This window comes from Phoenix dactylifera, chromosome 7 (genome assembly GCF_051530095.1).
Source record: "Phoenix dactylifera cultivar Ajwa chromosome 7, Ajwa_hap1_PhDact_Kaust_v1.1, whole genome shotgun sequence".
Taxonomy (NCBI): domain Eukaryota; kingdom Viridiplantae; phylum Streptophyta; class Magnoliopsida; order Arecales; family Arecaceae; genus Phoenix; species Phoenix dactylifera.
Window position 1 is genome coordinate 34,377,692 of NC_143196.1, and position 21,170 is coordinate 34,398,861.

The following is a 21,170-nucleotide window of genomic DNA, read 5'->3' on the forward strand; positions in this document are numbered from 1 at the left end:
TCTTTTATTTTGGGTTAAGCAGTCTTGTCTTATACCAAGGAAATTTCATCTGAAGATGTTTCTCTTGTCAATTTTATTTTTTTTACTTGAAATAAAATTGCTCTGGCATTGCAGCAACGTCACGTGAGGAATCATCAGAAGGAAAAATTGTCCAACGTAAGGGACGGTTCAAGGTTACATCTGCTGATGTGGGTCCCAAGGTACTTAAGTATTATGTTCTGCTGTTATCTATCAACATAGGAATAAATAAAAGGCTATTTCAAACTTTAGGTCATCAAACATCTGATGTTTTTTGGCGTTGTGGCACAAGCAATTTTTCCAGGGAAGGGAGAAGGGGGTAGCAATGATAGCATAGTTTTTTGATTATTGATTCATGAATTATGTTGGGTCATTTTCTTGGGTCACAAGTTTGGCAGTTCACATACTTTATTCTTTCTTTCTAGCAAAGTGCAGCATAAATGGATCAGATAGCAAGAACTTGATCAAGATCAGGATGCTAGGTATGGTTAAGTATTGGGCTTACATACGAGAGGACCACCAAGGAGGAATGGGTTATTCTATTAAAGGTTTGATAGAATTTTTAATATGTACTTGGCAAGCAAAATTTGATTCTGGTTGGAAACTGGGCCAACCTTTGGCTTATGGGACAGCTGCTTCTGCTGGAAAATACAACCAACCAATAGATTAAAGCACCTTAAAAAACCTTTAGTTTAGAGCGTTCCGTGACTTGTTACTTTTTGACTTTTTTGGATGTATTCATACTAGAACTGTGTCAGTCATCCGTTGTAGCAAAAAAAAAAAAAACTTTTAGTTTGGTGGATATAATTGATGAGAGTATCAAATTTTGTTGCTCTAAAAATAGAGGACTTGGAACCACAGACTAATTTGTGGCTGTTCTCTGTATTATGTGGGGGACCTGAGATAACATCACGGGAAGAATAGCTTCTGCAGCAAGGACATTCCTATGGAAGTCCTGCAGAGATAACCGAGAGCATCCATTTGCAGTCTTTTTTTAACACAGCATATGTATATATAAACTTTTGCTGGCTTATTTTTTAGTTTTGATCATATACTGCAAAAATAAGGTGGTTTCACTTGTTAAATCAAATTTGGGGTAGGAAAACTATTTGGGCATTTGGCAACTCCTGTGAACAGTTTAGTTGTCAATTGTTTTGAGTCTTTTGACTTTGGTTTTATTATTGTATTTCTTTTATTTTTCTTCTTTGGATCTTTATGGTGAAAGAAAAGAATAATTTGGCTTGGTCAAAACCAAATTCTTATTGCAGTGGTCAAAACCAAATTCTTATTGGAGTTACAATCTTATGTCTCATGATCTTTGGCATTTTTTGTCAATTAGGTAGCTCCGGTAGCAAACTGTGTGGTCAATCCAGTAGGTGGAGCACCAACAAAATCTACAGTCAGCACTGCTTCACTTTTTCCAACATTGCAATTTTTATTGCAGCAAAATGCTATGCAAAAGGTCTGTTACTGAGTACTTGTACAATTGATGGATATCTTTGTCCTTAGCATTTTATATTTCTATATATGTTGTTGGCAGGAACAACTGATTAAATTGATCAAGTGGGTGGAGCAAACATCTGGTATGTTTGGAGGACCTCTTTTCATTTTTTTTAACAATGTTCATATATGTGTGTTAAGAGCATCATGCTCATCTAATTATATCCCATGAAAACAAAGTACCCAGTCCTACACCAGCTGAGGCTTTAGTACCGAATCCGGCAACAAGTTCCTTCCAAGCAAGCACATAATACAACTCCCTCCTAATAAATTGATTCTTACACCTCCAATGTAAAGACATATTCACAATGTTCAATCAAATGAAAACATACTGAAGGTATCTGAGGACCAGCAGAGGAGACAAGAGTCTGAAATTATCAACCATTTCCCCTACTCAATGCAATGCATTGCACTGACTATGTGTGCTCGTGGAAGAACATCATGTTCATCTAACTAGATTCCTCAAAACCAAAGCACCCAGTCCCGCACTCCAGCTGAGACTCTAGCATTGCATCTGGCAACAAGTTCCTTCCATGCAAGCACATAATGCAATGCTCTCATATAAATTGACTCTACCACCTAGAATAAAAACACAAATTCATAATGTTAAGTCAAATAGAAATGTGCTTAAGGTATCTAAGTACAAATAGAAGGGACAAAAGTCTAAAATTATCAACCATTTCCCCTACTCAATGAAATGGTGTGTGTGAAAACAGAATAATGTTTCTTTCTCAAAGCATATATAACCATTAGATTTTGTTGAGATCATCATTCTCATCTAAACAGATCCTTTAAAACCAAAGCACCTAGTCCCACAATCTAGCTGAGGCTCTAGATCCAACAAGAAGTTCCTTCCAAGTAAGCACATAATGCAATGCTCTCATAATAAATTGATTATACCACTGAGTCTTGAAGGCTTAGACTCCTTTCCAAGACTCACAGGGCTGCCTTTGAGAGTTTAAAAATCACATGGGTGACCTTTGATAGTCTGATATCTACTTCTACCGTCTACCTCCAAGAATCTAATACCTCCTTATGGAGTCTTCAAATTCCTCCAAAGGTCGAACCTTGACACTTCCACAAACTCTGCTTCTATAAGGACTCCACAGATTCTACTCCCTTCAAGACCGATGCTTCCTTCCAAGGTCTTTGATGACTCCTATTGACACGCATGCAAAACATTTCCACTGCTCTCCTCTACTCTATTTGGAGATCATGCTTCAATTTCACCAACGAATCCTAATTTGCATGTTGACTAGCAAAAAGATATAAATGGAAAACCTTAAGATGTGTGTCTGTTTAGCCTTTGCAGCCACCAGTTTATCCAATGCCTAATATTTTCATGTTGGACATCATCCCAATTGTTTGTGCTTTCAACAATTTGGTGGAGTTATCTTATATAAATCTTAATCCCATGCTGAACACCTAATAATATCGATTAAATTTATTACACAATAGCTGCTATAGTAGGACAACTCATAATAATGACAAGGTCTTTTGTTGTCGGCATTGTTTGGATTTGGCTTTGCACCTAGCTTCATATCTGCTGGCTTTGGTAGGGGAAGGTTGATGCGAGTAAGCAGGTGCAAAACCAAAGCCCAAGGTCGGAAGAACTGGTACCGGGCACCGTACCGGTTTTCCGGCATGGCCCGTACCGACGAGTGTATGATATTGTGGGGGAGAAGAATAGAGAGAGAGAAGGGGGGAGAGAGAGACGTCGGCGGAGGGTGGCGGGGGGCCCGTCAGAGGGCCATGGGGGTCCGGCGGAGGCTGTGGCCGGTTCTCCTATTTCGAACGTAGCCCTCCCTCTCCCTCCTCTGCTCGCTCTCTCTTTACTTCTTCTCCGATAATGGGTCTCGTTTTTGTTGCCGAAACCGCCCGGTTTGGGACAGTTTTGCCGACCTTGCCAAAGTCAATGCCATTATTTTTAACTACAATTCAATTCAATTAAGCCTTAGTTCTAAACTAGTTGGGGTTGGCTACATGAATTCTTTTACTCTATTCCGCTCTGTTTAGAACCACATTTTCTAAAAGATGTAGAGATCCAAGTCCTTCTTTACTACTTCATCTCATGTGACTTTTGATATTCCCATGCTTCTCTTATCTTCATGTATCAAATCACTTCTTCATACTAGTGCATCCCTCGACTGACATTGTACATGTCTAAACCATCTAAGTTATCCTTTTCTTAATTTATCCTATCTTTTTATGAATAACTTCAATTTTTTGTTCTATCTTTTCTTATATTATCATATATCCATCTCAACATTCTCACTTCGGCCACACTAATCTTGTGCATATATTGTTTTCGTATTAACCCAAAGTTCTGTACCATAAAAAATAGCTAGTCGTATAGCTGTCCGATAAACTTTGTCCTTCAACTTGGTAGGTATCCGATATTTATATAATATTGCATGTGTACTTCTCTATTTTATCCATCCTGCTTTAATCCTATGGATAATAACATCCTCTGCAATCTCTCTTCATTATGAATAATTGATCCCAAGTATAAACAATGATCATTGTTAAGAACTTCATGATCCTCAATTTTCACTCTATATCTATTTGTAATTTTACTAAAATTAGATTCCTTGTATTTCGTCATGATCTAATGTAACCTAAAATCCTTAGATTCTAGTACACTCATTCATAATTTGAACTTATGATTAACCCCAACTTTAGTTTCATCCATATACATTATCATCCACAAATAGCATGCACCCAGGAATATTGTCCTTAATATGCTTAGTAAGCTCATCCATAACTAGCACAAAAGGTAAGGATTTAGAATAGATCTTTGGTGTAAGTCTATTATGACCGGAAACAAACTTGTACTATCACTAATAGTTCTCATATTAGTAATCGCTCCATTGTACATGTCCTTAATCACATTTTTATATCTAATGGAAACTCTTTTTTTCTAACACCTACAATAAGATTTCTATGGGGACTTTATTTATATGCTTTTTGTAAATCAATAAGACACATATGAAGATCTTTTTCTTTTCTCTATATTTCTCCATTAACCTCTGAAGGAGAAAAATAGCTTCCATAATTGATCTTTGGGGCATAAAATCAAATTGATTCTCCGATATTTTTATGTCATACATATTTATGCTTGGTCACTTTTCTTAGTGTGACTTATGAGTTTAATACCATGATAGTTAGAATAATTTTGAATATCATATTTATTTTTATAAATCAGTATTATAGTGATCTTCTTCCATTTGTTAGGCATCATATTGATATTTAACATCTTATTAAACAAATTAGTCAACCAAATTACTCCCGCATCACCTAAATATTTTCAAATGTCAATAGGGATTCTGTCAGGTCCAACCACTTTTTCTATTTTCCTTTTTTTTCCATAGCATCTTTTATTTTAAATAATCTAATTCTACATATATATACTTAACATTTATATCTTTAATGGAACTAGTAAGGCATCCTAAATCATTTACATGACTTTCATCGAATAGCTTATCAAAATAACATCTCCATCTTTGTTTGATTTCGTTCTCCTTAACCAAAAACTTTTATTTTCATCTTTGACGTGTTTAACCTTGGTCAAGTCTCTAATTGTCCGTTCTATTAGTCTTCAATTTTAGAGATGTCTTCATCCCTGTCCTTAGTTTCTAACTTGTGATATAACTCTTAATATGCTTTGAATCTGGTCTCTCGTACCACCTTCCTAACTTTGTTAATAATGATTATTATTTTTCCTCCCAAAAAAATGGCCATGGTTTAGACCATCGATGCACATGCATGAATATATACACCTGCCAACCACATGCATGCACTCACACAAGTTAACAGAATTTGGAAGAATTGCTTCTATGATATTCATTGCTGACTCATTTAGATTTTGGTCAAGAGTAATAAGTTATTTACTGCTATGTATCCTATTCTTGTCAAGAAAAAGAGTTATGTCTAAGTCCTGAGACATTACCTATAATTTGCCTTAAGTGAATCTATTTATGAATAAAACATGGTGTCTAAATATGAATGCTTTGATTTCAAACTTAGCAAATGCCAAACGTGTCACCCTCCTTATAGTTATTTTGGCATGTATAAGCTGATATCATTTATCATCTAAATTTATGTCTATGTGCATCAGTATGCATGTCTTTACTAGTATCTTTATGCATATATATTTCAATGTGCATGACTTTGTAATTTGCAATTTGCTGTTTAAACAGGTTCTCAGACTAGTATTTCTGATGTAGGCCCTAGTGATTTACCACAGGTATGGTTCTGTGTATTTTGAACAGTCTTGCCCTGCATAGTGTTAGAAATATATATTGTATTGCATGTCAGAGGAAACCTTTAGTTACTACATTTCATGGTTCACCGTATTGGCCCGAACTGGGCAGTACGGGGCATGCCATATCGTATCGGTTCGGTACTGGTACCCAGTACGTAGGTACAAGAGGCGTACCGACACTCGGTATGCTGAAAAGATCATGTACCGTACTATACCGATACAATGCTAGTGTGGCACCGGTACGGGGTCCGATACCGAGTCGGCGAACCTTGAGTATTCCAAAACTAATTAAGTACGATTTTAATTCTAATTGTAGATATTTTGAACTTGTGAAATTTTTTGTATTCATGCAATCAGTCTTGTTTACCCATCTCTTGTAACTTGTGATAACCTATGCCACCCATCATCTCATGTGGAAGCATGAAGCATCTTCTTTCTCTTATTTGTTTTTTCTTTTTCTGGCGGTCGATAACTATGTCAAATTTGTATCTTATGCTTCGGGGAGAAACTGGTTAACCTACACTTTTCGCTAAAAGTACCATGAACATTTTTTGACTTAAGACATTTAAATTTGTTCTAGTCTAGTAATTGAGATTGCATTTGGTTTGAGAGTAAATAGCCTGGATTAGCTTGGTTAAATGGGATAAGTTAGAAGAAAAAAGGGGGGACCGAACTATTCCACCTTTTCATATGAATAATTCATTTTTGGTTAACTGCAGTAAATATATGTTAGGAGGAAAAGTAGAATGTTTACTGGACCAACTTTTCAAAATTATCTATTTTGCCCCTTCTGGAAGGTGGTTTGACCCAGGTGTTGAAGCTATCACTGAATAAGATGGAATAGATGGGTTAAAAAACTTTCATTCCATTTTATTTCCCAACCAAACGCAGCATAAGAGTTCCTGCACAGCTGTTCGGGTATCTGCATAAGGCATTTTTCCCATTTGCACATTGTTACAGAAATTACTCAGTATCAATCATGTCACTCCAAATTTGTAAATACTAGCGCTGAAGCAAGAGCAATTAGGAATTGGGAAATAGTTCCCGCCTTCCTCATCAGATTAGATATGGCTAGTTAACTATGTAGGTTGCATCACAATTACTCGGCAATTTGAAGGTGTATCTTCACATTAAATGCAATGGCAATGATCAGTAATTTAAGGGTTAGGTATGACATCAATGATAGAAGCAAAATGTGCAATCTTTTACATCAATAATGTTTAAAAGGCATCTGATAAAGGAATAACAAGCTTAAGAACTAATTATAGCACCGATTAAGGATCTGGTCCATCTGGGCATATTACTGTACCAGACTAGAGAGAGGTTGGGTCCAAGTTTTTAAAGGTTGTTCTGGTCCATCTCAATACCATGCTGACGTCGGACCAGACTAGCACAAGCAACAATGCCAGCATTTAAACCGTCCTACAGGATGAAGGATTCCTTGCGGCAATGAATCTTAATTAGCTGGCTCATCTCCAAGCCCTAATCTTTTTTCTTCCAGTAAGAAAAAGGTTGGTAATGGTAGGGAGTTTAGAAGAAACATGAAGGATTTCTAGAAAGTTTGTGTGATTGGAGAGCTTAACCTGCAACAAAAAATAAGGTGAAATTTTGTGAAGGACTCATAAAGCCTGTCCATGTCTAGAGCTTGTTTTCTTTTTTTTCCGGAGTATGAGAATATTTTATATATAAAGTGTTGTTACACAATACTTTCATGTATAATCTTTATGCCATGCTTACTGCATGGGGTGTTCTAACTATACTGGCAAGTGGTGACTGCACTGATTGTATTTCTCTGGATATTTGGGTTATTTCTCTAATAAAAAGTAAACTAGCTTCCAGAGGATGGTCTAAACAATGCCATTATCTTTAATAATGCAACATTTCTTTCATGGATGCCATCTTTCTACAGCCTGTCTGGAGCCAGGTCAACCTTTTTGCAGATTGTTTTGGTTCTTGCATGTATTATCCTCTAATTTAGTTTATGTAATTTGATGGCAACCTTTTTAAGCTGTCCTTCAGAAACTCCCCATGAATACATCAATTAAGCAACTCATCAACAGCCCACTACTAGAAATGGTGATGTCAATGGGCGGATTAACCATTTCTGACATTCACAATGGTATGTGTATTGTCACACAGCTGTTTAGCTGTACCATCATTGGCATTAGGTTTTTTTTTTTGGTGATAGTCTACAACCAATGATCTCTTTAGGATATTAAGATGATTTGGTTGAGAGTTGATGGATTAGTGATTAGAAGTTGAATCCTAGATAAATCATATTGACAGTACCAGAGCTTCCCATGATTCATCACATCTCTCAAAAATTGAACTAGAAAACAGGAGGAATTTGTAGATTGAAATTTATTCAGGAGAAATTTATGCATTGACTTTATTTAATCTGATTAATTTCTTGTGTGATTTGGCTGAGTTCATAACTTGAATTTCTTCATACACAGCTATCTCTAGCTTCTAGTAGGGAGAGGGAACTGCATGCTTATCTGGCACATCTGCAACAAAGGTACAGAATCGATTTTCTTCCTTGTTTATGTTTTTGGATATTGGACTGAAACTTGTCTTAATTCAGCATTGGGAAACTTGGTGAAGAGGTGCAAAGGTTAAAGTTGAAAAATGCTCAGGTAAGTTAATATAAGACATGCTAAATTAAGTTTGCAATTTATATGCCCTTCTCTTTAAGTTAGTAGTTTTTTGTAAAGAGAAAGTGACCAGCAGGCTCCAGTTGAACATTTACATGAACCATATCTCTGTAACACTTGAATATGTTCTTGAGGGCCTACATGATTATCAAACTCAGCAATCAGAATACTTGCATCAAGTGAAATAAGTACAAGATCATTTGATATGCACGTCTGTTGATGACTGGACTTTTTATTTAGTGGAAAATTTCCTTTGCTAGGGTATGTCATTGGTCCCATTAGTAAGACAGAATGAAATTGCACATAATGCGTAGACATATGTGATAAAGTTAAATTGAATTTGGACACAAATTTGATCACATCAAATTTGAAGACAGGAGTTAAAAAGGAAAATCTAAATTACTGCCTAGGCGTACCAAATGTACAGTTTAATGTGATACCATCTTCTGATTTGATTTATAGCATCCAAACATAGTTGAAATTTGATTTGCCTATTTTTTAAAATGTCATGATCACTCGACAATTTGGATTCTCAATTTACAGTTTGTGATATCTTCTGTACCGTCTATTTTGGGAAAACCTGATCCATAGGCAAGACATCCTGGCAACAATTTCAAATTTTTTTGTTTATAAGCAATGGATCTCATTGTATCAAAACGGTGGCATGATTGTTGTGTTATGGCCATTACATTTTGGAGTTTTAGCAAGCGTATACTATCTCTGCAGCTAGAACAACAAATCAACGAGAGGACACGAAGAGGCACAGGGATGACATCGTCACTGAAGAAAACTGCTACGACACAGGATTTGTTATAGAGCGAAGTACCTTATTTGCAACTGTTCCGGAACCTTTCCATGTAATATCTTTGGAAAATTATGATGCCAGCAGGTTGTTGCTCCCCACCCCAAATTTTGCATGGTTCTTTATGTGAGAAACTCTGTAATCTTGTAAGTTAATTGTTAAATGGTTAGTTCATATTAATTTATTTGTGCAATACTTCTGCATAGCCGCCGGATGGGATTTAATTCAGATCCCCCGTGACATGTAATACCATTTTTTTCATCAAGAAAAATTATCATGTTCCATTTCATATCTCCATGTATGGTACTCTGATCATCGAGAAACTCTCTCTCTGGTTCTTTGTGGTTAACACATCGTCAATTGGGACCGGTACGCGACCAAGGCCGCACGAGCCTTGCTACATTAGCCGTTGGATCAAGAGGTTCTATGGCAAAGCTGCAGTTTAAGGGCTCCAGTATGCTTTAGGTTGACCTTACGGAAACGAATTAGACTTTTTTTTTCTTCTTCTTTTGATATCTCTGAAATGATGGATCTCTTCTGTAGGAATTTGTTTGATAGAGAACCAGAATTGAAAAAATCTGGTTTTGATGAGACAAAAGCAAAGGATGAAAAAAAAAACATGAAGAATAAGGAGGGAAAAAACTTGACAAAAAAAGAAAGAAGAAGAAAAGTTTAATTGAAACTTGCACTCAACCTTCTGCAGGGAGGTGTCTCATAAAAAGAGACGTTCGGTGTTGGGTCTGCTTTGTTTAAGCTCTTCCTCCGCCCGCATCACCGTTCACCCTGGAGTGATCATGCCGGTGAAGTGATGCACACCCAATAAGCAATATATGACATCAATTTCAGATAATCTAAAACTACAGAAGCTGCCGAATCTTTGCATCATCAAACGTCAAAAGCATCAGAGTATTGAATCCGCAGTCCAAAGAACAAAATACAGATTCATGCCTGGCACGATTGCATGCTTAAAGCAACAACCCAGTTAAGCAAACTAATATGGAAAGAACTTTCAGATCTGGTCCCAGCCGTACTAATAACATCTAGAACAAAGAATATCTCCATATAGGCCATTCAGTTCTACTGACCGTACTTCTGGAAGTATATCTCCATATAGGCCATCCAGTTCTAGTGACCGTACTTCTGGAACTCCCACTCGCTGTTGTCTGCAAATTCAAAACAATAATCGGGATTCAGCGGTATGCACGCAAACACTCGTCAACTTGCAAATATTAAGGAGACAAGGATGGTTACCCAAGGGGCAAACTTGACGAGTCTTGAGCCACCGACTGATGCAATGGAAGTGAAAAGCATGATTGCAGACACCTTTTTCAGCAAAACAATGATTTTAATCAGGCGAATCTGTCAATTAAATACAAAATATTCCAAAAAATCTTCCAATCAGATTGCCAAGAACCTGTCAGTTCAAAGAAAGTCATTACACCAATAGCATTACTCATTAGAGGAGGAACCCAGCAGTAAAAGATGCTGAAGAGATGCATCATGATCTGTAGCCGCCTTTCATTCCTTATGATGGTAAATTTAATAAAAGACATGGTTACCTGGTTGGTTGGATCAGTTGATCCCAGCTAGGACTTGGGATAAACTTTGAGATCAAGGCTTAAAGTTTCAGCTACTGACTAAGCCAAAACCAACCCCCCCTTCTCTCTCTCTCTCTCTCTCTCTCTCTCTCTCTCTCTCTCTCTCTCTCTCCCCCCTTCTCCCTCCACACCCTTTCCCCTTTCTTAAGATAGTTCTTAAACTAGTATCAGAACAACAAGCATGTCTTCCATAGTAAAAATAAATATTCTAAATTTATATGCATTCTTTTTTAAACTGCTATGATCTTGAACTTGTTTGGAAGAAAATGCATAATTTCAAGGTGTTTGCAACTTATGCTCAGAGCGAACAAAAGATAAATAAATACATTAGGCATTAAAATAAGATGCAATTTAATATTCGTTGCTGGATAAAGAAAGCAATGACCCCCCAAGGCAACTAGTATACAAGAAGTAAAAAAGGTTATGATAGACTTTGAAGAAAGAAGGATGCAACCTTGCATAGAAATGCTTGATGAATGAGGACATAATTAGTTTGAATGAGGCTTGATGGTCCTCATTATAGTTATGTTTCATACTTGATGAAACATAATCGTTTTTTACACCATTTCAGCCTAAGATTACAAAAAATACCCAGAGATCCTATCTACCACCAAAAATACTCCAAATTAGTGCGTGATATTTCTTGGATTCTTTTCTTTTTCTCCTATGTTTCTATTTTTTGAAATTTCCTAAGTCTTTGGATCAACACTGAACTGAGAGCGAGAACGTCAAAACCACGACTCTAGAACCAAAACTGAGTTTTCAAATCTTGGTTCTGGGTTACATTTCGTAATTAGCTCTTCTGAAATGGATTGAGCACACAGAGGTGGGATGACAAAATTCCTTTACAAGTGTTTCTAGTATTTCTGTAACCAGTAATATTTTGATATATGTAAGATTAACCAAAACTATGATTTGGATGCATCAAAATAGACAAGATAAACAGTAATAATGTTGAGACAATATAGCAAACTAGAAACTAACTAAATAAGCCTCAAGATACAATTCTCAGTAGACGCACCATTTATACCAGTCCGAACCATGCCAATTTAAATTTACAATTCATGAGAGAGAATTCTATCAAGCAACTTTTTTTTTGCAACATTGGAATCATAATTATACATAATCAGGAAACTTATGGATTGAACTATTGCAAGTCCAGAGTGCAAGAAACTGATGATACCAAAATTATGCAGGAAATTCTATAATAGCTCTAGGTTTGTTAACCAAACATCCCTTCCAGCTCAACAGTTGACATCAAGTCAACTCAACTAAATCTTAATCCCAAACTAGTTGCAATCTGCTATATGAATCCTTTTCCTCTATTCCGCTCAATTTAGGGCTGAAAATGTAGAGATATCAACTCCTTCCTTACTATTTCATCTCATGTGATTTTCAGTCTACCTCTACCTCTACCTCTCTTTTCTTCTACATATATCAAATCACTCTTTTATAATAGTGCATCCCTCGGCCTACGTTGTACATGTCTACAACATCCAAGTTGTCCTCTCAATTTCTCCTCAATTGGTGCTATCTCTACCTTTTTACGAATGACTTTATTTCTTGTTCTATCTTTCCTTGTATTACCATATATGCATCTCAACATTCTCATCTCGGCCATACTTATCTCGTGCGCATGTTTTCTAATTGCCCGACATTCTGCAGCATAAAGCACTAGTCTAATGACTGTCCTATAAATTTTTTCCTCCAACTTGGCAGGCATCCGACATTCACTCCTAATTGCACTTTTCCATTTTATCTATCCTACTTTAATCCTATGAATAACATCCTCTTCAATCTTCCTTCGTTATGAATAATCAATCTTAAATATCGAAAATGATCATTATTAAGAACTTCATGATCCTCAATTTTTCCTCCGCCTTCATATCTATTTATAATATTACTAAAACTATGTCTTGTATTTTGTCTTAATCCTACTTAACCCCTTAGATGCTAATACACTCCTCCACAATTTGAACTTACAATGAATCCTGGTTTTAGTTTTATCCACTTAAACTAGCATCCGCAAATAGCATGAACCAAGGAATATCATCCTGAATATGCTTAGTAAGCTCGTCCACAACTAGCACAAAAGATAAGGATTTAGAGCAAATCCTTGGTGTAAATTTATTGTGACTAGAAATTCACTAGTATTATCACCAGTAGTTCTCACATTAGTAATCGCTCATTCATACATGTTCTCAATCGTATTAATATATCTAATGGAAATTCCTTTCTTTTCTAACACCTACAGTAAGACTTCTCTAGGGACTTTATTAGATACTTTTGTGAATCAATAAAAGCCATATAAAGATTTTGTTTCTTTTTTCTATATTTCTCCATTAACCTCTCAAGAAGAAAAACAGTTTTTATAGCCAATCTTCTTGGCATAAAACCAAATTGGTTCTCGAATATTTTTATATCAAATCCTAATATGTGCTCCATCACCCTCCCTCAAAGTTACATAGTATGGCTGATGAGTTTAATACCATGATAGTTCGAACAATTTTGAATATCACCTTTATTTTTATAAATCAGTCCTTAAGTGTTTTTCCTCTATTCATCAGGCATCTTCTTGATATTCAAGACTTCATTAAACGAATTAGTCAACCAAGTTACTTCTGTACCACCGAAACACTTCCAAATATCAATAGGGAATCTATCAGGTCCCTAGCATCCTTTACCTCAAATATCTAACTCTACATGTATACTTAATTTTTATGTCTTCAATCAACCAGTAAAGTATCCTAAATCACTTACATGATTTTCATGGAATAACATATCAAAGTAACATCTCCATCTTTCTTTGATCTAATCCTCTTTAACCAAAACTTTTTGATTTTCATCTTTTGATGCATTTAACCTAAGTCAAGTCTCTAGTTTTTCTTTCTCTTAGTCTTCAATCTTAGAGATATCTTTCTCTCATCTCTAGTTTCTAACTAGCAATATAACTCCTCATACGCTTGGAATCTAGCCTCTTGTACCACCTTTTTACTTTCTTTTTAGTTACCTTACAACTTTCATATGCTTCTTTATTTCTACATTTTAGTAGTCTTATACCACTTTTCTTTAGCCTTCATCATCAATTGAACTTTCTCATTCCACCACTAAGTTTCCTTATTGGATGGCCTTTTTTCTTTGATTCTCCTAATAATACCCTGCAGCCACTTTCTTAATACTGCCAGTTACAAGGTCTGCCGTACCACCCAGTACGAGGCGTACCAAAAGAAAATCAGTACGAAACACACCTTCAAGTCGGTATAAGCCTCATATTGAGGCGTACCGAGGTGTGTACCGGTATAGACCAAGATGAAAATCGAAAAAATGGATAAGAGAGCTATTTTGGCACAGACATGTACTGCACCATACCAAACTGATAACATATCGATACGGCATCTAGTACTAAGATTGTGGACCTTGGTCAATTATTTCTTGCCACATGATATTATTTTTTCCATCTAGACCCTATTTTTCTGTCTTCAACATTCTCTCTTTGAAAGCCATTTGTCTCTCCTCGCAAAATTGACCACCTAGCACTCATGTTTCTATTTTTTTAAGCCCTCTTCAATTTCCTAATAAACACATACAAAACCACCAATCTACATTGGGTGGTTAAACTCTCACCTGATGTAACCTTACAATCTGTACACAAAGCTCGCTTAGTCTTTCTAGTAAGGAAGAATTTTATAGGCATTAATGATATTAATAGACTCTTCTACTAATGCAAATTTTATGAAGATTATTCTATTTTGTACTCTCTTAATATCTACAACTTTAACCGCTAATCTCTTATCTACAATAATTCCTATTCCTTTTTCCCTTCCCATCTTTTATAGCATACCAAAGTTTATAACATGTTATACCAACTTTACTTTTTCTAATATCTAGTCAATCTCTTGCATGCAAGCTATTTCAACACTCCTAATCTTGATATCTATTAATTTCATTAATTTTTCTGTCAATGAGTCCATATTCCAAGTTGCTGAACGTATCCTACTTCCTTAGACAAACTTCTTTACTCACACCGGCCATTAAAGTGTAATCATCCATACATGTTTCTCACCACATTTGGGCACCGATATGGCATATTGCTTCTGAGAACCCCCCCAATTAACCCTTGCTCACTTTTCACTACATCCAGGTCTGATACGATGCTTTGCTAGTAAAGAATGTCCCAACGTTCTTATATGGACTAATGCTCATAGGATGAGACTATAGGTTTACGTTTGACATCAATTTACCGCAACCATCCTTTATCCAGATTTGGGACCGGCCATGCACAAAACATAGTTCTTGACAGTCGAGATCAGCTAATCAATAATGTCATTGCACCGATCAACATCTGATATTATAGATTTGTATAATTTACGCTTTTTCTAGGTCTATGCTTCCTTTCTTTCAGATTCTGAAAGAACTACTAGTCTACGAACATAAAAGTACAAAATTCATCAGAATGCTGAAAAATGTTAGTTCAAAGTGAAATGAATCAAATAATTATTCTTCAAGCAGGACGATAAATGAAAAATAAAGGACAATGCACTGAACAAATGATGCATGCATATTGTAGGCTTGCAGCATAGGTAGAGAAAAAAGAATGACAAGGTCCTACATGCATAACCAAGAGCTTAATAGAGAAATAGGCAAAAGATAACATAAAGCATGTAACATGGAAAGAAATGCCAGAATGAGTATACTGAAATGCACTAAGAAAAGCAAGGAAATGAAAGGACATGGGTTAAAAAAATGGACTACAAACTTCTATGGGTTAAAAAATTGGTTGCAAGATCATACACACTACATTACAAAACAATTCACTAAATCAAAAGAATTTTTTGCAAAAGTGCAGCCAACAAATGTAAGCTTAAGTTTCTCATCACACCCAAAACTTAAATCTCTAAAAGAAAACAAGTATGTAATAAAAGCTAAGATGCCCAACATCATCAGGTCTTTTTAAGCCCAGTTAATGATAAACACCAATAAGGGCTAAGAAATCAAATGTGTATTTCCTATGTAATCAAGTATGAATTTCCTGCGATCCCTGCGATTGATGAAAGAGACATCGTAATAATAAATACAAGGAACTCGCCTTTTCATATAGGACCAAAAGCAAAAGAACTTGTTTGCCCACCATCACTCTGCTGTTGTGATTTTTGTTCATTCATAAAGGTAGCTTAATAAACGCTTGTTGCAAAAATGGAACAGGTTCTTCAAATAAAAAGGATATTGCTCTAAATAAAAAAAAAGGGTGTTCTGACCTGATGTCTTGATGATTAGGCTAATAGTTGACATGTTGTTTCCTGCAATTCCTAAGACTCGTGACAAATAAGAAAGACTTAAACATTCTTTAGCTACTAAATAGCTTTCACTGTTGGCCACATCAGTGACATCGCAATGCATCAAGTTCAAAAATGACACTGTGGACTTAGTAATAAGCAATAGCAATCACCTGCTCATGACATTCTATAATCCACTATTACATCAACATTCATGTCCAAGTAATAATTACAATTTAACCTATGTGGCAAACTTTACTATTACTACTTTAATAAGATACCATGCCCTATTCATGGATGCAAGTCAAGAAAATGTTATAAGTTATTGAGAGAGAGAGAGCCAAAATACAAACATTTATGGATATGCTTCAATGTCCTTTTTCCCTACATCATTTCCAGAAGGGGATTTGTAGATCTCTTCTATTTTCAATTTTATCCTTCATTTTATAGGCCTTAAAAAACCTACTTTGGAGATTGATGGAAAATTAAATTGCGGTGCAGGTTCAAGTGTGCACAAATTCAAAGGAGTGTCTAGAAGCATCTAAATTAATTAAGTTCCAAGAAAATCATCAAAAATATTATTTATTTAATTATAGTTGTTCTTGCCCATAAGTGAATTATGTTGCTATATTCCAAAAAACACATGCTAAAAGGGTAACTTAAACTACAGAACTTATAATGGCAAAAACTTGATTCAAATATGTTTAAAACTTTATATAAATAATAATGGGTATCTGTTCTTTAAAGAGGGAAAAAATTGGGTGTTTTTCAGCAATTGCAAGAGTGAGACCAGGATTTCCAGGACACTAACATGAATAGAAGGTTTCAGCTTCAGACTGCAGTTCTCTTCGAAGTCTAGCATTCTTCAAAGTCAAACTGCACATTAGTAGATAGTCTATAAACTGCAGCCAAGCTCGAACCTTAGTAGATAGTCTATAAACTGAACGTTAGTAGATAGATTATAAACTGCAGCCAAGCTCGAACCTGGTAATACCTAATGTCCCTAACGGAACATTAGTAGATAGTCTACAAACTGAACATTAGTAATATCAAGAGGCCCAAACTGAACATTAGTAGATAGTCTATAAACTGCAGCCAAGCTCGAACCTGGTAATACCTAATGTAAATCAAGCAAGACTCTGCTCCTAATGGCTGATCCAAGTTCTATGTCAAGCTTGACATTATAAAAAATCAAGTGAACAGTGATCATTAAAATGCATGTTCATATCATAATACAAATTACAAGGGCAGGTTATTGGCACAACAAACAACATGTGCATTTCTTTCCATCATTCATATTAGTTAGCATCATTAAATACTGACAGGCAATCACATAAAAGCATATGTACCGGAATATAGCATATATCTTGCCTTCCTTTTCAAAGCATACTTGAACATCCTAAAGGAGACTTGGTTTTAGTCAAGATATATTCTTGCATGTCTTTTTCCTTTCCCTTCATTTTTAAACAATTAAAGCTGAATGCATGTCCTTAGATAAATTCATAAAAAATTTTGAGGTGGTGCTGTTAATATGTAAACTGCATAGCAGCTTTTCAATTGGCTTTTTAGTTTATTTGTCCCTCTGAGATGAATGTGACTAAGGCGACTTCGTCAAAAGAAATTATCCTACCATATCATCCCGAGAGAATTTTGGAGGCTTGCTCCCAAGTTTCATGAGCTTAAACTGTGACTAGTAAAGTAGTTCTCTCTACCTGCTAACTATATACATCAGTTCGGCTGCACTTCTCTCCTTTCTTTTAGTTTTTCCTAGGCTACGAATTTGGTACTAATTTCTAAAAGGTAGCCATCTAGTTAACCAAACATAAAATCTGTTCAATCTATTAATCCTTCTTGCTCCTAGCTGTACCTTTTAGCCAACCCTAGACTTCATGGAAAAGGCTAGAGTGGTGGTGGCGATAATGATGATGATGATGGCAATTACGATGTAAATTTGTAAATAAACGAGCAAAACTTTAGCCACATGACGGATTACTTGAACCCGTATGATGCACAAATTAAAGAATATTCAACATAGTCGCATATATCTGGGATGAGTTTATCGTTCTAGAGTTCCATAAATCCTATTTTATATTTATTTGTTTAAATGTCCATTTCATTAGTATAAAGTAGTTATAAACTTTTCTGTATTTGAAAAAATAAATAAAATGGTGTCACTTGACATGCCTATTGTGAATAGATCTAGGCAGTTCATAACTTTCAATGCAACACAGTGTGTATACAGCCCCTAATCAGCAGGAGGATGATTATTGATCCTCTAGTCATGGACCATTAGCCATTCTTTGTCAAAATCCAACCTAGCACCACTCAGCCCATTCATTAATGCGTTTGTAAACAAATTAGTATAGATAAAACATGATAATAAAAAAAACCTACCAACTATTAAGGACCTTATTTTAGAGACTATAGGCATAGTCTTTCAAGTTTCAAAGAGGGGGGAAACAAGCAGTGGATGTTGCATTGCTAGACCAATATAATTTACCTTCTCCTAGCTCCCATCAAGTAAAAGCAATAATATCTTCTATTTTTACATAAGCCCATGTCGAACCAACTTCAACTTTTGTATCAACATCTTTCTGTAAAATTGGTCAAGCTAATCTAATATATGGACATCAAATTAAGAATCATGCTAACATAGAAATATCAATTAATATTCCCAATAATAGCAAAATAATTCCTATTGCACAACATTAATTGGAAACACTCTTGAAAGAACAAAGATTATTATTGTAACAAAGTATATCCTCCATATGAGTTGAACATCCACCTGAAGATGTATTGCTTTGATAAATCCAACAAGGCATATTTGTTGGACAATGTGCATAAAGATCTGCTATGACACATTCTTGGAGTTAGCATGATCACGAGACTTCTTTCAGCAAGTTCAGTCACCAACCTATACCTAACTCTCCCAAGTTGATCCAACTGAACTCCAACCTAATCCAACTTGTTTTCACAGTACTGCTCAAGCTAGTGTAATCTCTTGAAATCAATTAAATCATAGACATAAGGAGGTCCCAACTAATGTTCCTAATAAAAGAAAGTTAGACACAGAGATATTTTTTTAGTAAAATGAGTTGGAAGATCTTGAGTAAAGATATACCCTAATTGTATACATCTGGCTAGTGAGTCTTCAGAAACTAATATGCAGCAATAAAATATGGTGTGACGTAAATAACGCATCACTAGCAAGAATAAATAAATAAATCACATTCACAAGGGCAGCCACAAGCTCTAAGAGTTTCCACCGTTCACTAATACTATATACAGAAGAACGTAAAATCCAAGACGTCCATATACGCCACCAAACAAAAAGAACTAAATTGCAGACTTACTAAAGCACAAACAAACAATCCTGGTGGATGTTTTATGAAACATCATCAAGTATACTAATCATAAGCAAAAAGGCAAACCGGATGCTTACCCCAAGCAACAGTGCATTCCTCGCTAGTCGCGCTAGCTTGATTCGCCTGGCACTCGATGCCTGCCAAAATTTCAGACGAGCAGGCGCATCAAGAACGCAAAAAACAAAAAGAATAATAAAAAAAACACCCTAACCCAGTTATAAGCCAAACCCGACGGAAAACGACCAATGAAGAAAGATTTACTCACAGAGATCCATGATGTGGTTCCTGCAAATAGCGCAGTTATCCACGACGATATCTATCAGTCAAGAATCGATCAATATCATCCACGCATCAGATCCAAAGGATAGAGATGACTAAGAATCGAAACCCTAAACCCAAAACCGCGAGGGTTTGAAGCGAAAGAATCGGTGCTACAAGTTAGGGAGGGATCGGTCGCGTACCCCAGGCCCAGAGGGCGACGGCGTTCCACTTCTTGATCTCGAAGCGCTTCGGCTTCTTGGAGGACGACGACGGCCCGGCGGCGCCGCTCGATCCCTCGCCGATGGGAACCATGTTGATGTCCGTATCCAACGATGCCATCGGAATGAAGAATTTAGGCAGTGGAAGGATTCGATCGAGCAGAGAGAAGGGGAAGGTCGAGCGGGGGAGGGGAGGGGAGGCGAGTTAAGAAGCGGAGAAAGGTCGGGGGGAGAGGGTATTTAAAGTGTCCGCCCTGGGTTTCCGACCTCGGCGATCTTCTTTTCCAACTTTATCCTCATACTGCTTCACCTTCTTTTCCAACTTTATTCTAAAAAATTATGGGCTCCTTTGATTTGTTAAAAGATTTTTTAAAAATAAAAAGTTAATATCTGAATATATAATATGTAAAAAAATAATTTTTATATATTTAATTGATCATAAAAAATTATACATTCCAAAATAACTTATATTTAGTTGGGCATCTTTTTTTTTGACAGGATATGTAAAATATCTGTTATATCTTTAATAACTGAAAAGATCTTAATCCATTCTATCTAAAAACAATAAATAATAATAAATCAATTTTTAGTTCATGGAAAAGTTATTTTTTTTGTTTTATATTGATTTTTTTTTTTGCTATAAAATATGAGAATTTTATTTCTATGGAAAAGCTATTTTTTATTTTTTTCTCTACTGAAACTCTAACATGACATATCTCCTCATTTTTCTATTTATTATACTTTTTCTTGTCCTCTTCCTATGAATGAAGTGAATCCTATATGACCTTATGATGTTGCAAATGGAATTTGACACGATAATGTCTTCCTTGATTAGGGTTATTGTCCCTATAATTTTATATTAGCTCTCTTCTTTTCGCATAACGAGTTCCATGTGATCTAAGTATAATTAAGATATATGTTGTGGATGCATGTCCAAAAATTTTTCTCTTTTTTTTTTTGGGAGAGGAAATGAGTGGTAGCCTGAATTCATTAAAAAAGTGTGTTAAAATTTAGAAAACTAATTAATGGCTAGTTGATATGGGTTCCTGATCAAAATTAGGAGTAGATATCTCAGCTTCTTTTATATGCATACAAGTACGATACATAAGAAGTAGTTGAATCTTGATATGCCAATCTAGCTTTATTAAACTTGCAGAGCTTTTGGCGTATATAAAAAAGTAGAAAGTAGTTTCACAATGATGCTATGTAGGTGGTAC

At 35.7% G+C, this 21,170-nt stretch overlaps 2 protein-coding genes across 10 annotated transcripts in view; one reads left to right on the forward strand and one right to left on the reverse strand.

The window, feature by feature from the left end:
- Positions 1 to 9,527, forward strand: part of LOC103701990 (Protein kinase superfamily protein) — a 23,953-nt gene extending 14,426 nt beyond the window's left edge. For all 9 annotated transcript variants that reach the window (XM_089924543.1, XM_089924544.1, XM_089924546.1 and 6 more), the window contains 7 exons: positions 115 to 200; positions 1,358 to 1,480; positions 1,559 to 1,601; positions 5,718 to 5,764; positions 8,239 to 8,300; positions 8,367 to 8,418; positions 9,163 to 9,527. In XM_089924543.1, coding sequence (XP_089780669.1) covers positions 115 to 200; positions 1,358 to 1,480; positions 1,559 to 1,601; positions 5,718 to 5,764; positions 8,239 to 8,300; positions 8,367 to 8,418; positions 9,163 to 9,252 — 503 coding nt within the window. In that variant the 3' untranslated portion in view covers positions 9,253 to 9,527. The remainder of the gene's footprint in view (positions 1 to 114; positions 201 to 1,357; positions 1,481 to 1,558; positions 1,602 to 5,717; positions 5,765 to 8,238; positions 8,301 to 8,366; positions 8,419 to 9,162) is intronic.
- Positions 9,528 to 10,085: 558 nt separating this feature from the next.
- Positions 10,086 to 20,253, reverse strand: LOC103701991 (RING-box protein 1a-like). The gene is made up of 5 exons (XM_008784247.5): positions 19,936 to 20,253; positions 19,740 to 19,790; positions 19,552 to 19,611; positions 10,490 to 10,561; positions 10,086 to 10,401 (listed from the first exon to the last, which is right to left on the reverse strand). The coding sequence occupies exons 1-5, from the start codon at positions 20,072 to 20,074 to the stop codon at positions 10,364 to 10,366; spliced, it is 360 nt and encodes a 119-aa protein (XP_008782469.1). The 5' UTR covers positions 20,075 to 20,253; the 3' UTR covers positions 10,086 to 10,363.
- Positions 20,254 to 21,170: the final 917 nt, after the last annotated feature.

Bases quoted from the DNA above. Each gene is read 5' to 3' on its own strand.
- LOC103701991 (XM_008784247.5), bottom strand. From the start codon at position 20,074: ATGGCATCGTTGGATACGGACATCAACATGGTTCCCATCGGCGAGGGA. The intron at 19,791-19,935 runs GTACGCGACCGA...CTTGACTGATAG, and splicing joins CGTCGCCCTCTGGGCCTGGG to ATATCGTCGTGGATAACTGC. The intron at 19,612-19,739 runs GTGAGTAAATCT...AAATTTTGGCAG, and splicing joins GAACCACATCATGGATCTCT to GCATCGAGTGCCAGGCGAAT.